Source organism: Seriola aureovittata, chromosome 16 (genome assembly GCF_021018895.1).
Source record: "Seriola aureovittata isolate HTS-2021-v1 ecotype China chromosome 16, ASM2101889v1, whole genome shotgun sequence".
Classification (NCBI taxonomy): domain Eukaryota; kingdom Metazoa; phylum Chordata; class Actinopteri; order Carangiformes; family Carangidae; genus Seriola; species Seriola aureovittata.
This window is the reverse complement of record NC_079379.1, coordinates 5,969,734-5,986,238: the sequence shown is the minus strand read 5'-3', so window position 1 is coordinate 5,986,238 and position 16,505 is coordinate 5,969,734. Positions and strand designations below refer to the sequence as shown.

The window sequence follows — 16,505 nt, the reverse complement described above, 5'->3', positions numbered from 1 at the left end:
ACAAAGGAAGAATTTATTTTTATTTTTTTGCCTTTTATCTGATTTTGCTCTGGATACTGCTGATGAAAAACTCGCAGTTGTACGCAGTCCAATACAACAACACTACCTGCTGCCTCAGTATGAACTACAGTCTCACAAATGACTAAAAGGTGGGAATCAACAGCTTCAACAAAAACTATGAGCTTCACGAATGAGGGCTGCTGAAACATGTGCGGTGTGTGTAGTGTCCACAGTTTGATTTTTATCAGAAAAATGGCAAAGAATACAACAACGATGTGACTGCGTTCAGACAAAACACAAAATACAAGATAAAATAACTTTTTAAACTGACTGCTTGGATTTTTTGCAGTTTGTGTTTAGTGGCCACAAACAGACAAGAAGCAGAGTGTGTTGTAACGGATGTGTGCTTTCATGTGTGTGACAATTTTCATGAAATACTTTCCAAACCTACCACAAACTCTTAACTATTCGTCTAATGTGAAATCAAATAGCTCAAGATAAATGCTCATTTTTTTGGTTGAACTGAGAAATGTTCAACTTGAGCAGACGCCTTTTCCTCAGTTTGTGCCACCACAAGCCATTCTGCATGTTCTTTCCTCCGTTTGCTTAATTTCTTTTTTCTTAAGTTAAAAAAGAACAAATGGTGTCTTTGTGAGAAGCCAAGGGTCAAAAATGATTTCTTATTATTTCGGTTTTGTTTTATTCATGTTCTGTTCTCAAAACATCAAAACATGCTGCTCAGGAAATTGGCTACTTTGCATGAAGAGCAAAATAAACAAAAAAAAACAAAACTAAATTATTTTGTCACTCTTTGCATATGAAGAAAGTTTCCTGATGGACAGAGCCACTTACCCGTTCACCTTTCTCCCCCTTGCCTCCAGAAGGACCCTGCAAAAGAGAAGGTGGCATGAAAAGAGGAAAAAACAACAAAGGTTTGAAGGATTTAACTCTGCAGACACAAGCAGTTCACATTTTATGGACCATGGTACATTCCTCAGGTAAAAACAAAACAAAACAAAACAAAACAAAACAAAACAAAACAAAACAAAACAAAACAAAACAAAACAAAACAAAACACAGGACTCTCCAGTTGAGACACTAACCTGATCGACTGTCACAGCCAGAAAGCTGCTCTCCTCACCTCTGACCCCACAGCTCCAAAATCCTTTCAAACATCCTGACTGACTAAAACTTTCTGCTTTTTCTTGTCCCACTTTGTATTTTATTGTCTGTGTAATGACAGAACTGTGGCTGTGAATGTTGAACTCCTGAATCTCGTTAGCTTGAAAGATCAACAATTTCTAACTTTCAGATTTTCTTTGATTATCCAGTTGGTTTATTGTTGTTAGTTTATTGTCTCATAAGCAGACTGAATCAAGCTTCAACACACGATTTGTACATGCTGTTTGACATTTGATGATTTTTTTTTTTTAGAAGTAAAATAAACCAAACATTGACAACACATCAAAATAAGTTTCAGGGCGCAATTTGAATCATTGCCACAGTGTATGTGAGCAAGTAAAACCATCCCTCAGCTGAGAGCACTTTAACCTGATGTAAACTGATGTAGAGCAAAGCTAAGCTCAGGCTTCAGTGGAGTTAAATGGGATTTTTGTACCTTGACAAACTTTCCTTTAACACTGCAGCTGAGCCATTAAAAACACAAACCTTATGCAAACAGTGTCGCTACCCAAAAGCTTAACTACACTGTACATTTTCCTCCAGTAAGTTCACATTAAGATCTGCAATTGACAAAAGTGTGATAATTAGTTAAGGCAGGTTCTTTGAAGTCCACCCACGCATCTGTAATTACATGCTTGACAACATTTTATCACGGCCGTGCAAAGCAATTTGTCAGCAGTTTGTATCACCTCCCACAGAATCTCATTTGCAGTCAAAATGTGATTTACTGTCTGTGAACATTTCATTTAATCTGGAATAAATGCCAAAGCAGAGAGTGGCCACATATTGGGATAAAATGTTACGCACTTCGAATAAATAAAGAGAAGTGGAAAACAAAGCATTACATACTCAAACACACTGCTGGTGGCACAGTATTTATCTGCTCATCAGGTGCAGCTTATTTTAAAGTTATTCCTTTGGGTGTTTTTGACGCCTTTGTTAGAGAGTAGGGGAATGACATGGAGCAAATGGTCCGTGCTGCTGGGAGTCAGCCGGGGGTTTGTTGTTGTTCCAGCATAGACCGATGAATTCAGTCTAAACTGGATCTCCATTCAGAATGCTGGGATTCTGTCCAAAATGATTCTCAATGCATTTGAGGTTTTGATGTGATTTTTCTAACTGTATCACCACATTATCAATAATTTTTAACATCCATCATGTAAATTCAAGTAAATATATATATTTTTTAAATATTTTTTGGGGCATTTTTGCATTTATTCTGACCCCTAAGTGAGAGAGAGACAGGAAAGCCAGGGAGAGAGAGAGAGGGGATGACATGCAGCAAAGTGCCACGGGTCGGACTCGAACCCACAGCCGCTGCGGCACATGCGCTCTACCAGGTGAACCACCGAGGCGCCCCAAACTCAAGTAAATATTAATATGATGAAAATAAAAATTTGCATTCAGTGTGATGAAGAAAAGTCTTCATTGTCTTCCACACGGATGAGCCGAAACATTACGACCACCCCTGCCCAATATGCACATGCCGCCAAAGCAGCTCCGACCCGCTGAGGAGTGGACACGACCTCTGAGGGCGTCCTGTGGTGTCGGCAGCAGATCCTTTAGGTGCTGTAAGCTGTGAGGTTCCAGCACATCCCCCATCACTCTGTTGCCGTTGCATGGTTTGTCCCTCCTCAGACTGCTGTCAGTACGCCATTTCTCCCACATCCACCACACCGACTACAAGAACCGGCCGTCCAATAAACGCCACACCGTGACATGTGGCGTTGTTATGAGATAATCGTTCTTGACTTCATCTTCTCTGTGACTGGTCATAATGTTTTAATTCATCATCTGTTTATTTACTTTTCTGATGTAAGAAAGTAAAAGCAGTTCTCCATATATTAGGCTTGACAGGAGGACTAAGTCAGGGGAGTGTTGCTCCCACCTTTTTTTTAGTTTTAGCGATGCCTGAACACCTCGATGTTTCCCATTTGGATCCAGTCTTTTGTACTTACGTTATGAGATGTAGACTTTTCATTTTATTTGTCTTCGTACATTATAACAATACTTAATGCTGTGAGGCCCTTTAAGTTTTCCAGCAGATGATTTAATTGTTTTTTATTTATTTATAGTTTCTACAGTGAGAGAGAGACTGGGGGAACCATCGGGACTTTAGGGCATCATCGCTGAATACAGGAATCCAGCATTTTTCCAAACCTCAATGGATGAATAAAGTTGAAGAATAAGAGTAGTTGTCATCATTCACATTGTAAAAAAACAATTTTCCTAGAAGGAAAATGGAACTAACTGCTTTTGAGTGAGGGAAGAAAGGATTTTTTCCTCCTTGATTGGTCCATCTTTGTTTAGCAGTGTGGTATTAGTAAAATTGCCAGACTAAGGTTCTTAGGAAGGCAGACTCAGGCTCTGACAGGGGTTTGTTTTTCTTCAGGTGTCAACATGAACACACAACAGCTCCTCCCCAGATGTCAGGGGTGTGTGTCAAAGAAGCCCACGGACCTTCAGACTGGACAGGAAGCTGTTAATCCTGCTGACAGACGCTCTCCCTGGACTCTCTGTGTCCGTCTGACAGACTCTGTTAGGCCTGACTGACACGACTTCCTGGCTCCTCCTGGATATTTACACAGTGTCCGTGTTTGTGCAGCAGAAAGGTGAAGGGAAACACATAAATACAAGGTCTTCTCTGTCACAGGTGTAAACCCAGACTGAGCAGGAGAACGACTGATGAGGAGTGGCAGCTCTATTGTATCATCTCCTGTGTCTGATTCACTGACTGACAGACTCACCGGAGGTCCCAGTTCTCCCTGTTTTCCTGGAGGGCCTGTACTTCCTGGAGCCCCGGGGGCTCCTGGAGTTCCCTGAAGAGACACAGGCAGATACGAAGGAAGAATCAGAATCAGAATCAGTCGACCTCATTAACCAAAAGTGGTGAAATACACTTGATAGACACATGGTGGGTTTCAATTTTTTTGACTGGTGGTGTGATTTCACTCTTTTTCCATGGCAGCCTTCCAATCAGTTCAGAATCACTCCAACAACCAAAGCATTTAATTTGATGCATGTATTCAGGACATGCAGACCCACAGTGATTTGCACTACTTCACACAGCAGTGGATGGAACCAGACAGCTGCTCAATTAGTGGTGAAAGTAAGTAAAGTAAACTCTACAAGTCAAAACTGTTTATACTGTAACTAAATTTTCATAATCAACATGTCTCTTTACAATCAGCATGTAAACAAACGAACGAACGAACGAACGAACGAACGAACGAACGAACATCAGCTTTACAGCTTCAGGTGCTTGATTCTTCACTGGAATGTGTGTTAAAAAGACAAGTGGACAGTGGCCACACAGTAAGTGTTTGTTTGTATTATCTGTAATCAACTGAAAACACCTTTGGCTGACATTGCATTCACATTCCCAAAGCTTCCTAAAAATCCATAATTATCTCCTAAAGTCACAGCGCCAATTAAAATCGACCTTCGAGTGTCCAGCAGGAAAGCCAGAAGCAGGACATCAAACTGCAACTGTGTTCAGTTCAGCTGCCAGAAATCCTCATCTTTCTGATGTCTCCTTCAACAAACTCATGTACAGCACAGATTAACACTGTCAAGATCTCATAATCACTTACGATAGTTCCTGTGGGGCCCTCTCTGCCCGGTGGGCCGTCCTTGCCTGGCATTCCCTGTGAAGTAGCAATACATACGTATGTTGGAACATAAAATGTTGCTCATCATGATGCAGTTTTCTACATGTGACATGGAACTCTTATGGTATGTACCGGGACATATTTATTTCAGTTTTTAAATTCTTATTATTTCAGTGGCTTTTCTTTGATTTAATTGTCACGTTTTGAAATGTGTAGAATAAAAACTATAATTATAGGAGAAGTAGTAGTAGTAGTAGTAGCAGTTGTAGAAATAACATCAGTGCCAGCAGTAGTAGTGGAGCAAGTAGAAGCAGTGGTTATACTGTATATCCAGTAGTGTAGGTTAAGATAGGCTCATGGGTGTCATCTAAGTATAAATATATACGGTATATAAGTGCATAAATAAATAATATAAAATAATGTATAACAGCTGTATAGTAGAAATGTTGCTGGTAGCCGTGTAACCTTGCCAGTTCATGAAACACATGTCTGATGTAGGTATAAGCTAGCCATTGTGCTTAAATGATCCTCTATGGGGCGCTGGGTGACAGCAGACTGTGGTGAGCCGCCTTGGTGACCGATGAGGACATATATTCTGTTTCCAGACAGAAAGTAAATGGCAGCAGAGAAAAAGACGGAGGCTTCCCACACATCACTCCTCCACCCACCTCAAAGTCAAGGGCTTGATTAACTGTCTCATCGAGTCGGGTCTGGCTGAGCTCAGTTACATCAACTTACAGTAGTGAGGTGATAGAGTAGGTTAAATAGTAGCCATAGCTGTTGTAGTAGTTGGTACAGAAACAGAAGTAAGGGTAAAAGTAGTATTAGCAGTAATGGTGGTATTTCTAGTAAAAGTATGTATCAGTATCAGTGTAGTATTGGATACACTAGTAGCAGCAGCAGTAGTAACATGAGCAGTATTTACAGAAGAGGACATGTTAGTATTTAATGTATTACATGTGTTACATCTGATGTATGACATTATATTAGTATAAGTAATTTTAGTACAAGCAATGTCAGTCATAGCAGGATTTAAAATGCCCAGTGGAGTTTTCTTAAACAAACAAAAGTTACTTTAACCTTCAGTATTACATACAGAAACACTCTGTGTGTATCCTTGAGATCTAACATGTCGAGTACATTTCCTTCCTCATAAAACATTTGCAAAGCTGATTTTAAAGTGTTTATGTTTATCAAATCCAGCATTGTTTATACCCATGGTAACTGGCTTGCAGTCATGTTGTTCCCTGCCTTAGCTGGGGCTTTGCAGCTCATTACAGCAGCCTGTTGATCAGTGGAACAGTGTAACACCACTGACAGGACTGTGTACTCAGCATAATACTACAAGAGGTCAAAAACTCCACAGGGAACCTTAAACAGAGGCTGTAATAGTAGAAGTATCTATAGTAACCAGTTTAGTACTACTCTGTGTAGTTTTTTATTATATTATATACTTATTAAATACTGCAGTGTTTACAGTTGGTGTAGTATTAGTATCAGCAGTGGTATTTCTACTAGTATTAACAGTATATAATACAGTGCTAATACAGTTTGACTCACCCTTTGTCCTGAGGGTCCCTCTCTGCCTTGAGCTCCGGCTCTACCTGGAACTCCCTGAAACACCGGGAGGAGATCAGGGGTCACTGCAGGTCACATTCGCACTGGTTCTATATCTTCATAGACGCATTTAACAACAGCTAAAGTTTTCTACTTATTATTGTGTAGGTAACACTTAACAGTACTTTCCACTTCCTCAATACACCTCCAACATAATATGTGGCCCCTGACTTTATATTTTACTCTGCTTTAATAAACTGTGCTGTTGCATAAACACTCTGTCTGGAGCAGCATAGTATCACAAACTCAGGGAAGAGAAATAGATTTGAACCACAGAATTCAACCTTTTGCAAATGGCATCATTATTCAAAATTTGACAACTGTTTGCTTCCAAAAGGTCACAATAGTCCCAGTCATTTACAGCAGTGAAGTAATTACTTGTGGGAGGCTCTTTCCAAGCTACAGACCTGTCTGGAAACGGCACACTGCCCGGTGCTTTATCAATAACAAAGTTAATTAATTTGCAATTCTGTCCGAAACTCTTAAAAACAGAGGAAAATACAATTCCACAGCATGACATGAACCCAGACAAGGTGAAAAGCTGTGTTATATAATAAACAGAATGAAATTCAATCATAATAAAAAGTGTGGTAGCCATTCGGTCCTGATTGTGTAAAATGATGCAGTTCTTAATAACATAAGCTTGACCAGATGGCAAGTCATGATTATATGTACAAGAAGAAATATTCAGACACGACACAAACGTTTTCAGATTAATTGTAATTTCGAGAAACATTACTCTAATCCCAAATAAAATTTTGTCTCACCACCTCTGGTCCAAAAAGTGACTGTGCACGTCAGGTAAAAGTCCGGCACTAGATTCCAGTTGTGTTTGCAGTTTTTACCTGTGCTCCTTGTTGTCCGGCGTCACCTTTCTGCCCTCTCTCTCCTGGTGCACCCTGCAGGTAGAAATAATCCAAATTAAATTCAGTTTTTCAATGTTTCTGTGTATGTTTCTAACTTCTGATATTCAGCACATCTGAATATGAGAAACCTATCTAACAGTAGATATAATTTACTGTGTAATATATTGTTGATTAAGACTGTTTCTTACTGGGGGTCCAATGATGGAGCGTCCACTGGGTCCTTGTGGCCCTGGGGGTCCCTGAGGTCCTGGTACACCTGTATCGCCTACTGGACCAGTCGGCCCCTGGAGAGAGAGACACAGAAATGCAGAGTTTTAAAGACAGACTGTAGGTTGACATGAGGATTCTGGCCTATAACACACACTGCTCCACACAGGGACTGGTCATGTGGTCAGGTCCTTCTGTGGTTCAGTGTCTATTGACATCCAATAAGGAAAGGCAGGTAGTCGGCAACTGGTTGAAAAAGCGTTTATCATAGTCTTTGATGGCGAATAAAAAAATTCAGATTAGGGATGAAATAACTTGACTTAGCCAGTTATGGCAGTATATTCAAGAGTAGGTGTCTAAATGTCTGTGTGTATATCTTGTAGTATTTCAGTTTACTTCAACACACCATATCCATAGAAAGAAATTCATTTGATTGGCATAATTGCACATCAGGACACCTCAAACGGTTTCAGTAAACACACTGTTTTAAATAGGACTCAAATCAACCCGGCCTTCAATACATTTGCCTCACAGTACGTTAATGACAGGGTGAAGTGACAGCTCAGTACGTAATCATACACAAGGTGAAATCCATATGTTTTTCTATCTGTACACTTGTGTGCACATTGTGATTTGGAAGCGATGGCTATTACAGAAAGAAAATGAAAGGTTATGGTTAAATCGCTATTGGCTAAGATCAGATATAAGTCGGATAAACCACAGGCGGGCTTCAGCAGTGACACATAAACGATATAAAAGGTGCTGTGAAGTATTAGTATTGTTTCTACAGTCATTCAGTTTAATACATACTCCAGGACCGATTTAGAATTTAGGTCAAAACGCTGTAGCTGCCTCAAATAAACTAACAGCTGACCACAAATGAGACGCGAGTATTACTAATGTCCATGATTATGAACCCATGTGCGTTTCAAAATGGATAATATATATTTTTCTTTTTTGATAATTACCAGTTATGAGAAGACACACATAGCGAGCTGTAAAAGCCCATAAAAATATAATGGATTAAAAGGTCAGCCCCTCTCGAGTACGCTCTCACACTCCATCAAGATGTCTTCGGTAATTGGCCATGGTATAAGCGCTTGCAGAGTCTCGATGTGAGATAATAATAACAGACTTTGAAGGAAGGAAGCCTCCACCTCCTCTGTGTGTATGTGTGTGTTCAGTAGAAATGTCGGGGTGTGATTGGTAGCCAGCTGTGGGACATTCCCAGGGGTCATTGGCTTTCACAGACATGCAGCAACGCGACACAGAAATGTTGAATTCATGAAGCTGCAGAAAGGCTCCCTGGGATCACAGACAGATTCATAAACATCCTAAAATCAGGGAGCCAGACCACAGTGCTGCCTCCAGCACTCACCCACTGAGGACCAGGGCAGTCCAAGTCTGATAACGCTCTGGTGAGGAGGGGCTCGGGATGAATGAGAGCCTGAAGACTAAGTTCTATAAAAGGTCTGAACTTGCCAAGGTAACTGAAAAATGACCATCTGTCTGCTCTACTGCAGGTTTAACATCCTGATTTCACCGATTTATCACATCAAATAGGTGGCTTTTACTCCTGGGCCCTAAAATAGCCGTCCTGTCCTGCCGGTCTAATTTGGTTCTCACTTTAGCTGGTCATTCCAAGTGTCTTGAATCCAGTTAAAATCCAGATACAATTTAACACAAATAATAATTATAAATCTTTACAAATAATCACACGTATGCATCTCAAAACATTTGACTGATTGCAGTCCATCTTAGTTTGGTCAGCCACACTCACTCACAAAAAAAACCCCTGAAGAACAATAACTTTTTGCTCTTCGGGGCGTTCAGTTACAACAACAGCAATTTCATTCTATTCAGCTATAGTAATAATGCACGCATACGCATAAACTACCACAAACACGGATAGGCTACAAGTAAAATGAACATTTTATCATCTTGTCACCCATAAAGGTAAATGCTCTCTCGACCACACACATCATTCAGTGGCTGTACTGATCAGGGATCAGAGTAACGCAGCAGCATGTCATGGTGTCTGTATGCGTATATTTCTTCCTGTCACTTTGTTTGTAACAAGATCTAATGATGGCTGATTTCAGTGTAACAGTAATTGCTAGAATCAGTACAATTAGTTAATAGTTGATTAGTTTAGTAAATGTTAGTGTGAAGGGGAACAGACACATCTCTTACTGACATAGTCACAGTTGGGACAAGTAAAAATAATGTATACATCTTATACTATCTTACGACTTTTCAACATCTGGCTAGAATGCATCTCAAAGCTCCTCCCCAAGGTGGTACCTCCCCCCAGGGAGGTGTCGGAAGTCAGATTTAATTCTGTTCTGAATATTTCTCTCCCCAGTTGTATAGCGATTCAAGATGCATAACTAAGCAAAGTGTAATTAATTAACCAGTAGGACAGGATATTAGGTTAAAATGTGCTACATGACTATAACTTTATAGTGATTCATTATTTTCTTAATGCGTTTATAAAACAATTTAAGCTTCATATTCAATTTTCCGCTGTAACAGGATGCACGCCTCGACATGGCATATCTAAAGACTGTCTAGCACTATCTGTGCAAACCTGATCCAGGCTCATAGAGCTAAATACCAAGGTTCACTATTATCACAGTTGTGAGATCAGAGATCACACTAGGACGGGTATTTCAGATGGGTTTGAGCGTTGCAATTTCATCACATCATAAACAGGAAGCGGCGGTGAGCGTTCGTTTTATGGTTTAACAGAGTTTAAATAACATCTCTAACTTTGCCCCAAGGCAAGTTGAGTCTCATCTGCGTCTTTTTCAGATGATGAATAAAATAATAAACTTTACAGAGAAAGGAAATTAAGTCTTCATTACTGTTAAGGAAATTCTTATCATCGGTGGTGAAGAAAGAGCGCTGGAGTCCAGGATGTCTTATGATGAGGATGTTTATTGATGCTTGATTAAGGAGAAAGGAGGAATCATCATTACAGGCTTCTGTGCATGATGTCACCTCAATTCTGAAGCAGAAACCCCTGGGAAAAGTCTTTATACACTTAGAGAGATTACTATAGATAGCTTACACTCCTTAATTGGTTATATATCTAGAATAAGAGGGAGAAGAGGAATGTGTGAATACACTATTGGTTCATTAACCATAAACAAGGAAACAAAACTATACACACCCAAGTGCTGATTCTTAGAACACCCAGCCACTTGTTACCGACCATTAAAGTTCTTCCGTTATCACTTGTGGCACCAGCAGCATCAGCATCAAACCACAGCTGCGTCTGCAGGAGCTGCGTCTGCAGGAGCCGCCTCAGCGTCTCAAGGCCTGTAAGATTTAGTGCAGCAGCTGTGGCTCAGAAACCTCAGGCCTCACACTGACCTCTCACCCTGATTCAGTCATTCATTAGCTGGACAAGAGAAAAATTTCTTAACAATTACTTTGACATAAAGCTGGAAATGGTTTCTATAATTGGCAGACAAATCTGGTGAACATCTCTGCTTTCAAATTCACACAATACTTTTAAAGTATCACGCATCCATATATAGACAATCCTGTGGCTGCTGCATGTTGCGTTCCAGCCACAAACCAACTACCACTGAGCTCTCAGAGACTACAACTGAAACAATACAATTTGCTTTGACTTCTTATTCATGCAACCATTTATCCCATAATGCTGCAATAATGTAATGCTTCAGATCAAATTTAGGTGCAAAGAAAAAGAAGAAGGAATGTAAAAATACATCAAGTTAAACAAAATACCGACAATCCATTTGAGGAAGGAAACTAAAGAAAAGCAGTAGATCATCGCCTCAGGGTGCTGCATCCAGTATGACCTCCCTTCACTCAGCAGCTTGTTTGATCAACTTGTCAATGACCCTCTCTATATTTTACAAGGCTTGACAATCATAATCCTGAAAACGCGGATAAAGAAAAACACATTCTGCAATACTGACTTTTAAAAAAGTTAATCATCATCAACTTAGCTCCCATGTATGTAGAGGTTTAGACGTTCCACCACATCTCTACTAGTGATATTGTGAGACTGAGAGAAACTGCTGCTCATATTCAAGTATTTCTTCAGTTCTTCGCCCATGTGAACTCAAGAGAAGAAAAAGCAATCAAACACAATAAATGACAAAGCACCAAAACCATCAAATAAATCCTGCCAACCCACAGGGTCATAACTTAATTCAATTCAATTTTATTTGTATAGCACCAAATCATAATATACGTACATTATGTCACAGCACTTTACAGGGTAAGGTTGAGACCTTACTTTCTTATAGAGAGCAACTAAAGTTTTCCGTTATTTTTCTGCTTTGTAAAACCACTCTCATTATGGTGATTGTAAACACAGGAATACATCCACCGTCGCTAAGCTTGCCTGAAGCTTCCTCGTTGTCAGCTATGAAAGGCTTATGATCATATCTGATTTCCTGAGACTCCATTTCATCTGCATGTAGGACGTAACACTCTGATAGCGTTACAAGATGGATTGATGATGACAGAATATGTCATAAAGGTTTTAGTGGCAGAATATGTCGCTTCAGTTGTACAGTGAAACAACCAACCAACTTTACTATTAGAATTCTGCTGACACCTTTAAGTTCTCTAGCGTACTTGACAAAGCACAGATAACTTATCACAACTCGGTTTAAAAACACAGCTCTCATACATGTATATTTCTGTATGAATACTAAAAAACAAAACAAAAATCAAACATCCATGTGTTTGTATATTTGAGAAAAAGGTTGCAAAAATCCAATGAAGATTGAAAACATTTTTTTTCTAAATAATCTATGAGGTGTTTAGTGTACAGTGATGAAATTATGGCAGTATGCTTGTGTGTTTTCCTGCTAACACTTCCTTACCACTTCCTGTTGCTAGTTGGCCAGGACATACAGAAAAACAGATGCAGAGAAGCCTTGAGAGAAAACACCAACAGCAGCAACAGAATAGAGTGCAGGTTTATATTTATGATTTAGAACTACAAACGACAATATCAACAATCAAGACAGCTCCAGGTGCCAGAGAAATACAGCAATGGGGTGACAGCAGTTGGGGGCAAATAATCATTAAACCGAGACTGTTATAAAAGACGCAGAGAGTTTTTACTTTAAAATGTCTTTGAACATTTATGAAGAACCAAGTTTGATCATGGATGTGAGATACAGCAAAGGAATCCGAGAGGACAGAGGAGAGAGAGTGGAGAGACTGGTCGACATCTATGATGGACAGAACACTTCCACGGAGCATCACATTTATCTTTCCACACAGGACAGAGGTACGGTATTAAAATACTGTAGAAATAAGTGTGTGTGTGTGTGTGTGTGTGTGGGTGTTCAAATTCGGGGTTTAGCTGTAAATTATATTTGGAGATAAGATTGTGGTAATATTGATGAAATTATCAGAGTATTCTTACTTTAGTTGAGTTTACCTAAAAACTGTGAAGTACATTTGACACTTTTTATATACTGGAAAATTGCACAGTTCACCTGCACATTGGGCAAATATACATTTCAGCATTTTGATACTGTTTGTGTGGCCCCATACTGTGTCCTTTATGTATCCTACTGTAATCTTGTTCTCGAGTCTGTTGAATATTCACAGTGATAAAAAGTCATTTCAGTATTGTTTTACAGTTGTGATTTTTTTTAAAATTATATCTATGTTTCATCTTGTGTTGAATTGAATTTTATGTTATTTGATAGTCACATTGCAGTTCAACATGAAACTCATTTGATGCACAGAGCGTTTATCGCTGTGGCTAATTTCAAACTCTTAAATGTAAAATGATTCCTTGTGCACTAACTGCTAACACAGTGCACTGTTGGCACATAAAGTTCGCTTGCTCTCAGCTCACATAGTAATGCTCTCACCTCTAACATCAGACGTCTTTGCTCTTGTCTGTTCAGATGATCCGAGCTAAAGGAAGAAAAACCTCACCAGCTTCTTCAAACATGTTTAATCAAAATGTGTTCTCTATGTACCCTGACTGTGTAGGAGCACACACTCAAAAGCCTCCTCCAGCTGTCCAACGAAACCCTTTCAGAGCTGCTGCACTGATCCTGGGTCTACTGTGTATCCTGCTATTAGGGGGGTGTATTGTCCTGTCCAAGCTCTGTGAGGACCTCACCTTTATTTTCACGTTGTATCTTGAGTCAGCTTGATCAGTTGGGTGTATTTTACATTACTGCTGTCTCTTTTTTGCTGTGTTTTTTTTTTTTTTTTTTTTACCAGATATGCAAATCATTGAGGAAAAAAACATAGTTGATGCCACTAATAACGAGCTGCAGGTCAGGTTGGACACCATCCTCAAAGAAACCTGCCAGGCACAGGGGAATAAGACAGGTGAGGAAGGTTTTAAAAGAAACGTCAGACTTTAAGTCTTATTTATTTTTACCATTAAATGATTTGAAATCTGTCACTAAAATACCTGATTGGCAATAAGTTGCAGGATGGAAGCGGTTTCGATGCAGTTGTTACTACAAATCCACTGACATGAAAAACTGGAATGACAGCAGGGAGGACTGTCAGAGCATAGGAGCTGATCTGGTGATAATAAACAGCAAAGAAGAGCAGGTGAGTGTCTCTTAGTTAATTCCAGCCATTAACCACGGCTCTGTGATGTTTACATGAGAGGTTATTAAGCATTAAACAGAGGCTTGTAAAATCCAGAGGAAATAAACAGCCACTGCAAGGGGTTCATATGTTTGTTTGTGCTTTGATGTGTAAGTCTGTGCATGTGCAATATGTCAGTGTTTTTGTGCAGGAGCTTGTATTTTAATTGAATGTGATATGTTTTTTGTACATGTACACACTGTGTGTGTGTGTGTGTGTGTGTGTGTGTGTGTGTGTGTGTGTGTGTGTGTGTGTGTGTGCCAGTGTGATTGTATGTGTATTTGTATGTAGTGCTTTTGTCAATTCTCAGAGATTTTCAAAGGACACAAATGGAGACAAAGCCCTTTGTATCTGAGTATTTCTGTCTGTGACGCTGCATACTTTTACTTCAGGACATTTCAGGAGATCATCTTGTCCTTGTTACTCCACTTCAATTATCTGATGTTATGAGTGAGACTGCAGATTGAGATTTACCACACAATAAATGCACAAGCTCGTAAAATGATGCTGATGTCCAGTAAAAATATCTACAAATGTACTTCTTCTGATACTTCAATACATTTTACAAACACTTTGAATTAGTCCATTATTAGATTCATTAGAAGTTTAGTAAGGCCAGAGAGGCTTTAGGAACTCAGGTGAAATAGTGTACGGAGCAACAAAGTGCAGGACACAGTGGATGTATCTGATTTTCTTAATCTCATAACTTGCTAACACACAATATACAGTATGTACCTCTGTTTAGAGTAAATAGAGAAACTAAAAATCAGCAAAATCAAAATCTTTGACTTGTGTAGTGATACTTCAGCCTCTTGCGGCCAAAAAAGGTATTACAAAAACACTTAAAATCCAGATTGAAAAAAATGCCTCTCAGTGCTTCTGTATGTGACTTTTGTTTTTTAATTGTTAACATGGGGCTTCAGAGGAACATATTTATCACAGCAATGCCAGTGTTTGTTGTCCTTGACTAATAAAAGTACTTCTCATTGTGGTATTTCTCATTTGTATGTCATCATGGAGGATTTCTTTTCTTCAGAGACGGTCAAAACATGAAACATACATTTACAACCAGAGAAACACCAGTGTGTGAACAGAGGAATAATTATCTGCTGTTTTGACAAATTGTCAGGAATTTGTCATGAAGATGAACGAACACGGAGCTTCATGGATCGGTCTGCAGTCAGAGAAAATAAAGGTTTGGCCGGAGAAATGGCAATGGAAGTGGGTTGATGGATCACTACCAGAATATCGGTGAGTAATTCATATTTTTTATCAAGTATTATGTTTTCAAATTCACGGGAATATTTTGACTGAATTAAATCAGCACTCAGACTCCAGATAAGTGACCAATTCAACCCACGTTTTTAAATCAAACCAAAACAGCAGTGATGTGTGTGGTGTGCAGCTGTTGGGCTCAGATGAACATTGCTTTGCTTTTAATGCGTACACTTTTTATTTTTTCTGAATCACTATGTAATGTAAATCTGAAGAATTGAATTTCAAAGGATTTATGTCGCCACATTCTGAACATGAATTCTATATTTAAGAGGTCAAAGGTTGAAGGTGCTGTGCTAGGCTCAAGACAGCTCAGGATAATGAAGTCGCAGTCTACTGTCCCACCACATGAGGGCATCAACATGTTCATATTAATCCTCCTCTAGGCTGCCGTCTTCACTGCAAGCACAACATGGTGAAAGCAAACAAACAAACGGAAGATAAATAAACAAGATGTTCAAAGTAAAAAAACTACTTTGGAATTAAAACAATCTAATTTTAATTTCAGAAGCTCTTCTGTAGCGTACACACCAGCTGAAAGACAATAAAAACTAAATATGAAGCTCAATTGGAGAGACAGTCCAGAATTCACTTTGTTATGAGTTTCCAAGCACAAGACCTGCATGAATGATCTCATAGCAACAATCCATTGTGTTTGTGGCTTTTAACCATAACAATGTGTTTCTTGTTCAGAGCCTGGCAGGTAGGAGTGGACGTAATCCCTGTTGACAGGTCCACAGCCTATATGGACGTCCAAGGATGGATGCGCGCGAAGAACGGATCCAAACAATGGATCTGTGAGAAACAGATCTGAGATCTGAGAGTTTCCTGGTGATCTTGCAGTCTTGTGCCATGTAACTGTGATGTAATGAATCTGGTCAAAGATCCTCTCTGCATGTAATTTCCCTGATCTCCCCCTCCCTTAAAAGCTACTGTACACAATAAAAGCAAACATGAGATAATGAGGTGTACTGCATTATTCACAAGTGCAAAATGATCCTGACATTACAAAATAACAAGTTAGAAGAAACAGATACACTGTAGACTCTCTGCTCTTCTCAGAGCTTTAACAGTAATGAAACTAAATACAAACAGTTTGTCCCAAGACTAACGTTAGAGGAAAGGT

General features: G+C 39.4%; 2 protein-coding genes across 7 annotated transcripts in view; one reads left to right on the top strand and one right to left on the bottom strand.

Annotated features, from left to right (window-relative positions):
- LOC130183481 (collagen alpha-1(XIV) chain-like) overlaps positions 1 to 16,505 on the bottom strand; it is a 166,195-nt gene that overhangs the window by 9,581 nt on the left and 140,109 nt on the right. For all 5 annotated transcript variants that reach the window (XM_056398934.1, XM_056398936.1, XM_056398937.1 and 2 more), the window contains 6 exons: positions 7,465 to 7,560; positions 7,256 to 7,309; positions 6,354 to 6,407; positions 4,776 to 4,829; positions 3,930 to 4,001; positions 853 to 888 (listed from right to left, as the gene is read on the bottom strand). In XM_056398934.1, the coding sequence (XP_056254909.1) occupies positions 853 to 888; positions 3,930 to 4,001; positions 4,776 to 4,829; positions 6,354 to 6,407; positions 7,256 to 7,309; positions 7,465 to 7,560 (366 nt within the window). The remainder of the gene's footprint in view (positions 1 to 852; positions 889 to 3,929; positions 4,002 to 4,775; positions 4,830 to 6,353; positions 6,408 to 7,255; positions 7,310 to 7,464; positions 7,561 to 16,505) is intronic.
- Positions 12,372 to 16,341, top strand: LOC130183484 (CD209 antigen-like protein C). 2 transcript variants are annotated; one of them, XM_056398943.1, is made up of 6 exons: positions 12,372 to 12,767; positions 13,487 to 13,606; positions 13,724 to 13,834; positions 13,941 to 14,065; positions 15,234 to 15,355; positions 16,073 to 16,341. In XM_056398943.1, exons 1-6 carry the CDS (start codon positions 12,605 to 12,607, stop codon positions 16,191 to 16,193), a joined length of 762 nt encoding a protein of 253 aa, XP_056254918.1. In that variant the 5' UTR covers positions 12,372 to 12,604; the 3' UTR covers positions 16,194 to 16,341. The 2 variants fall into 2 exon arrangements, with proteins under 2 accessions (XP_056254918.1, XP_056254917.1); XM_056398942.1 differs by having other exon boundaries at positions 13,935 to 14,065.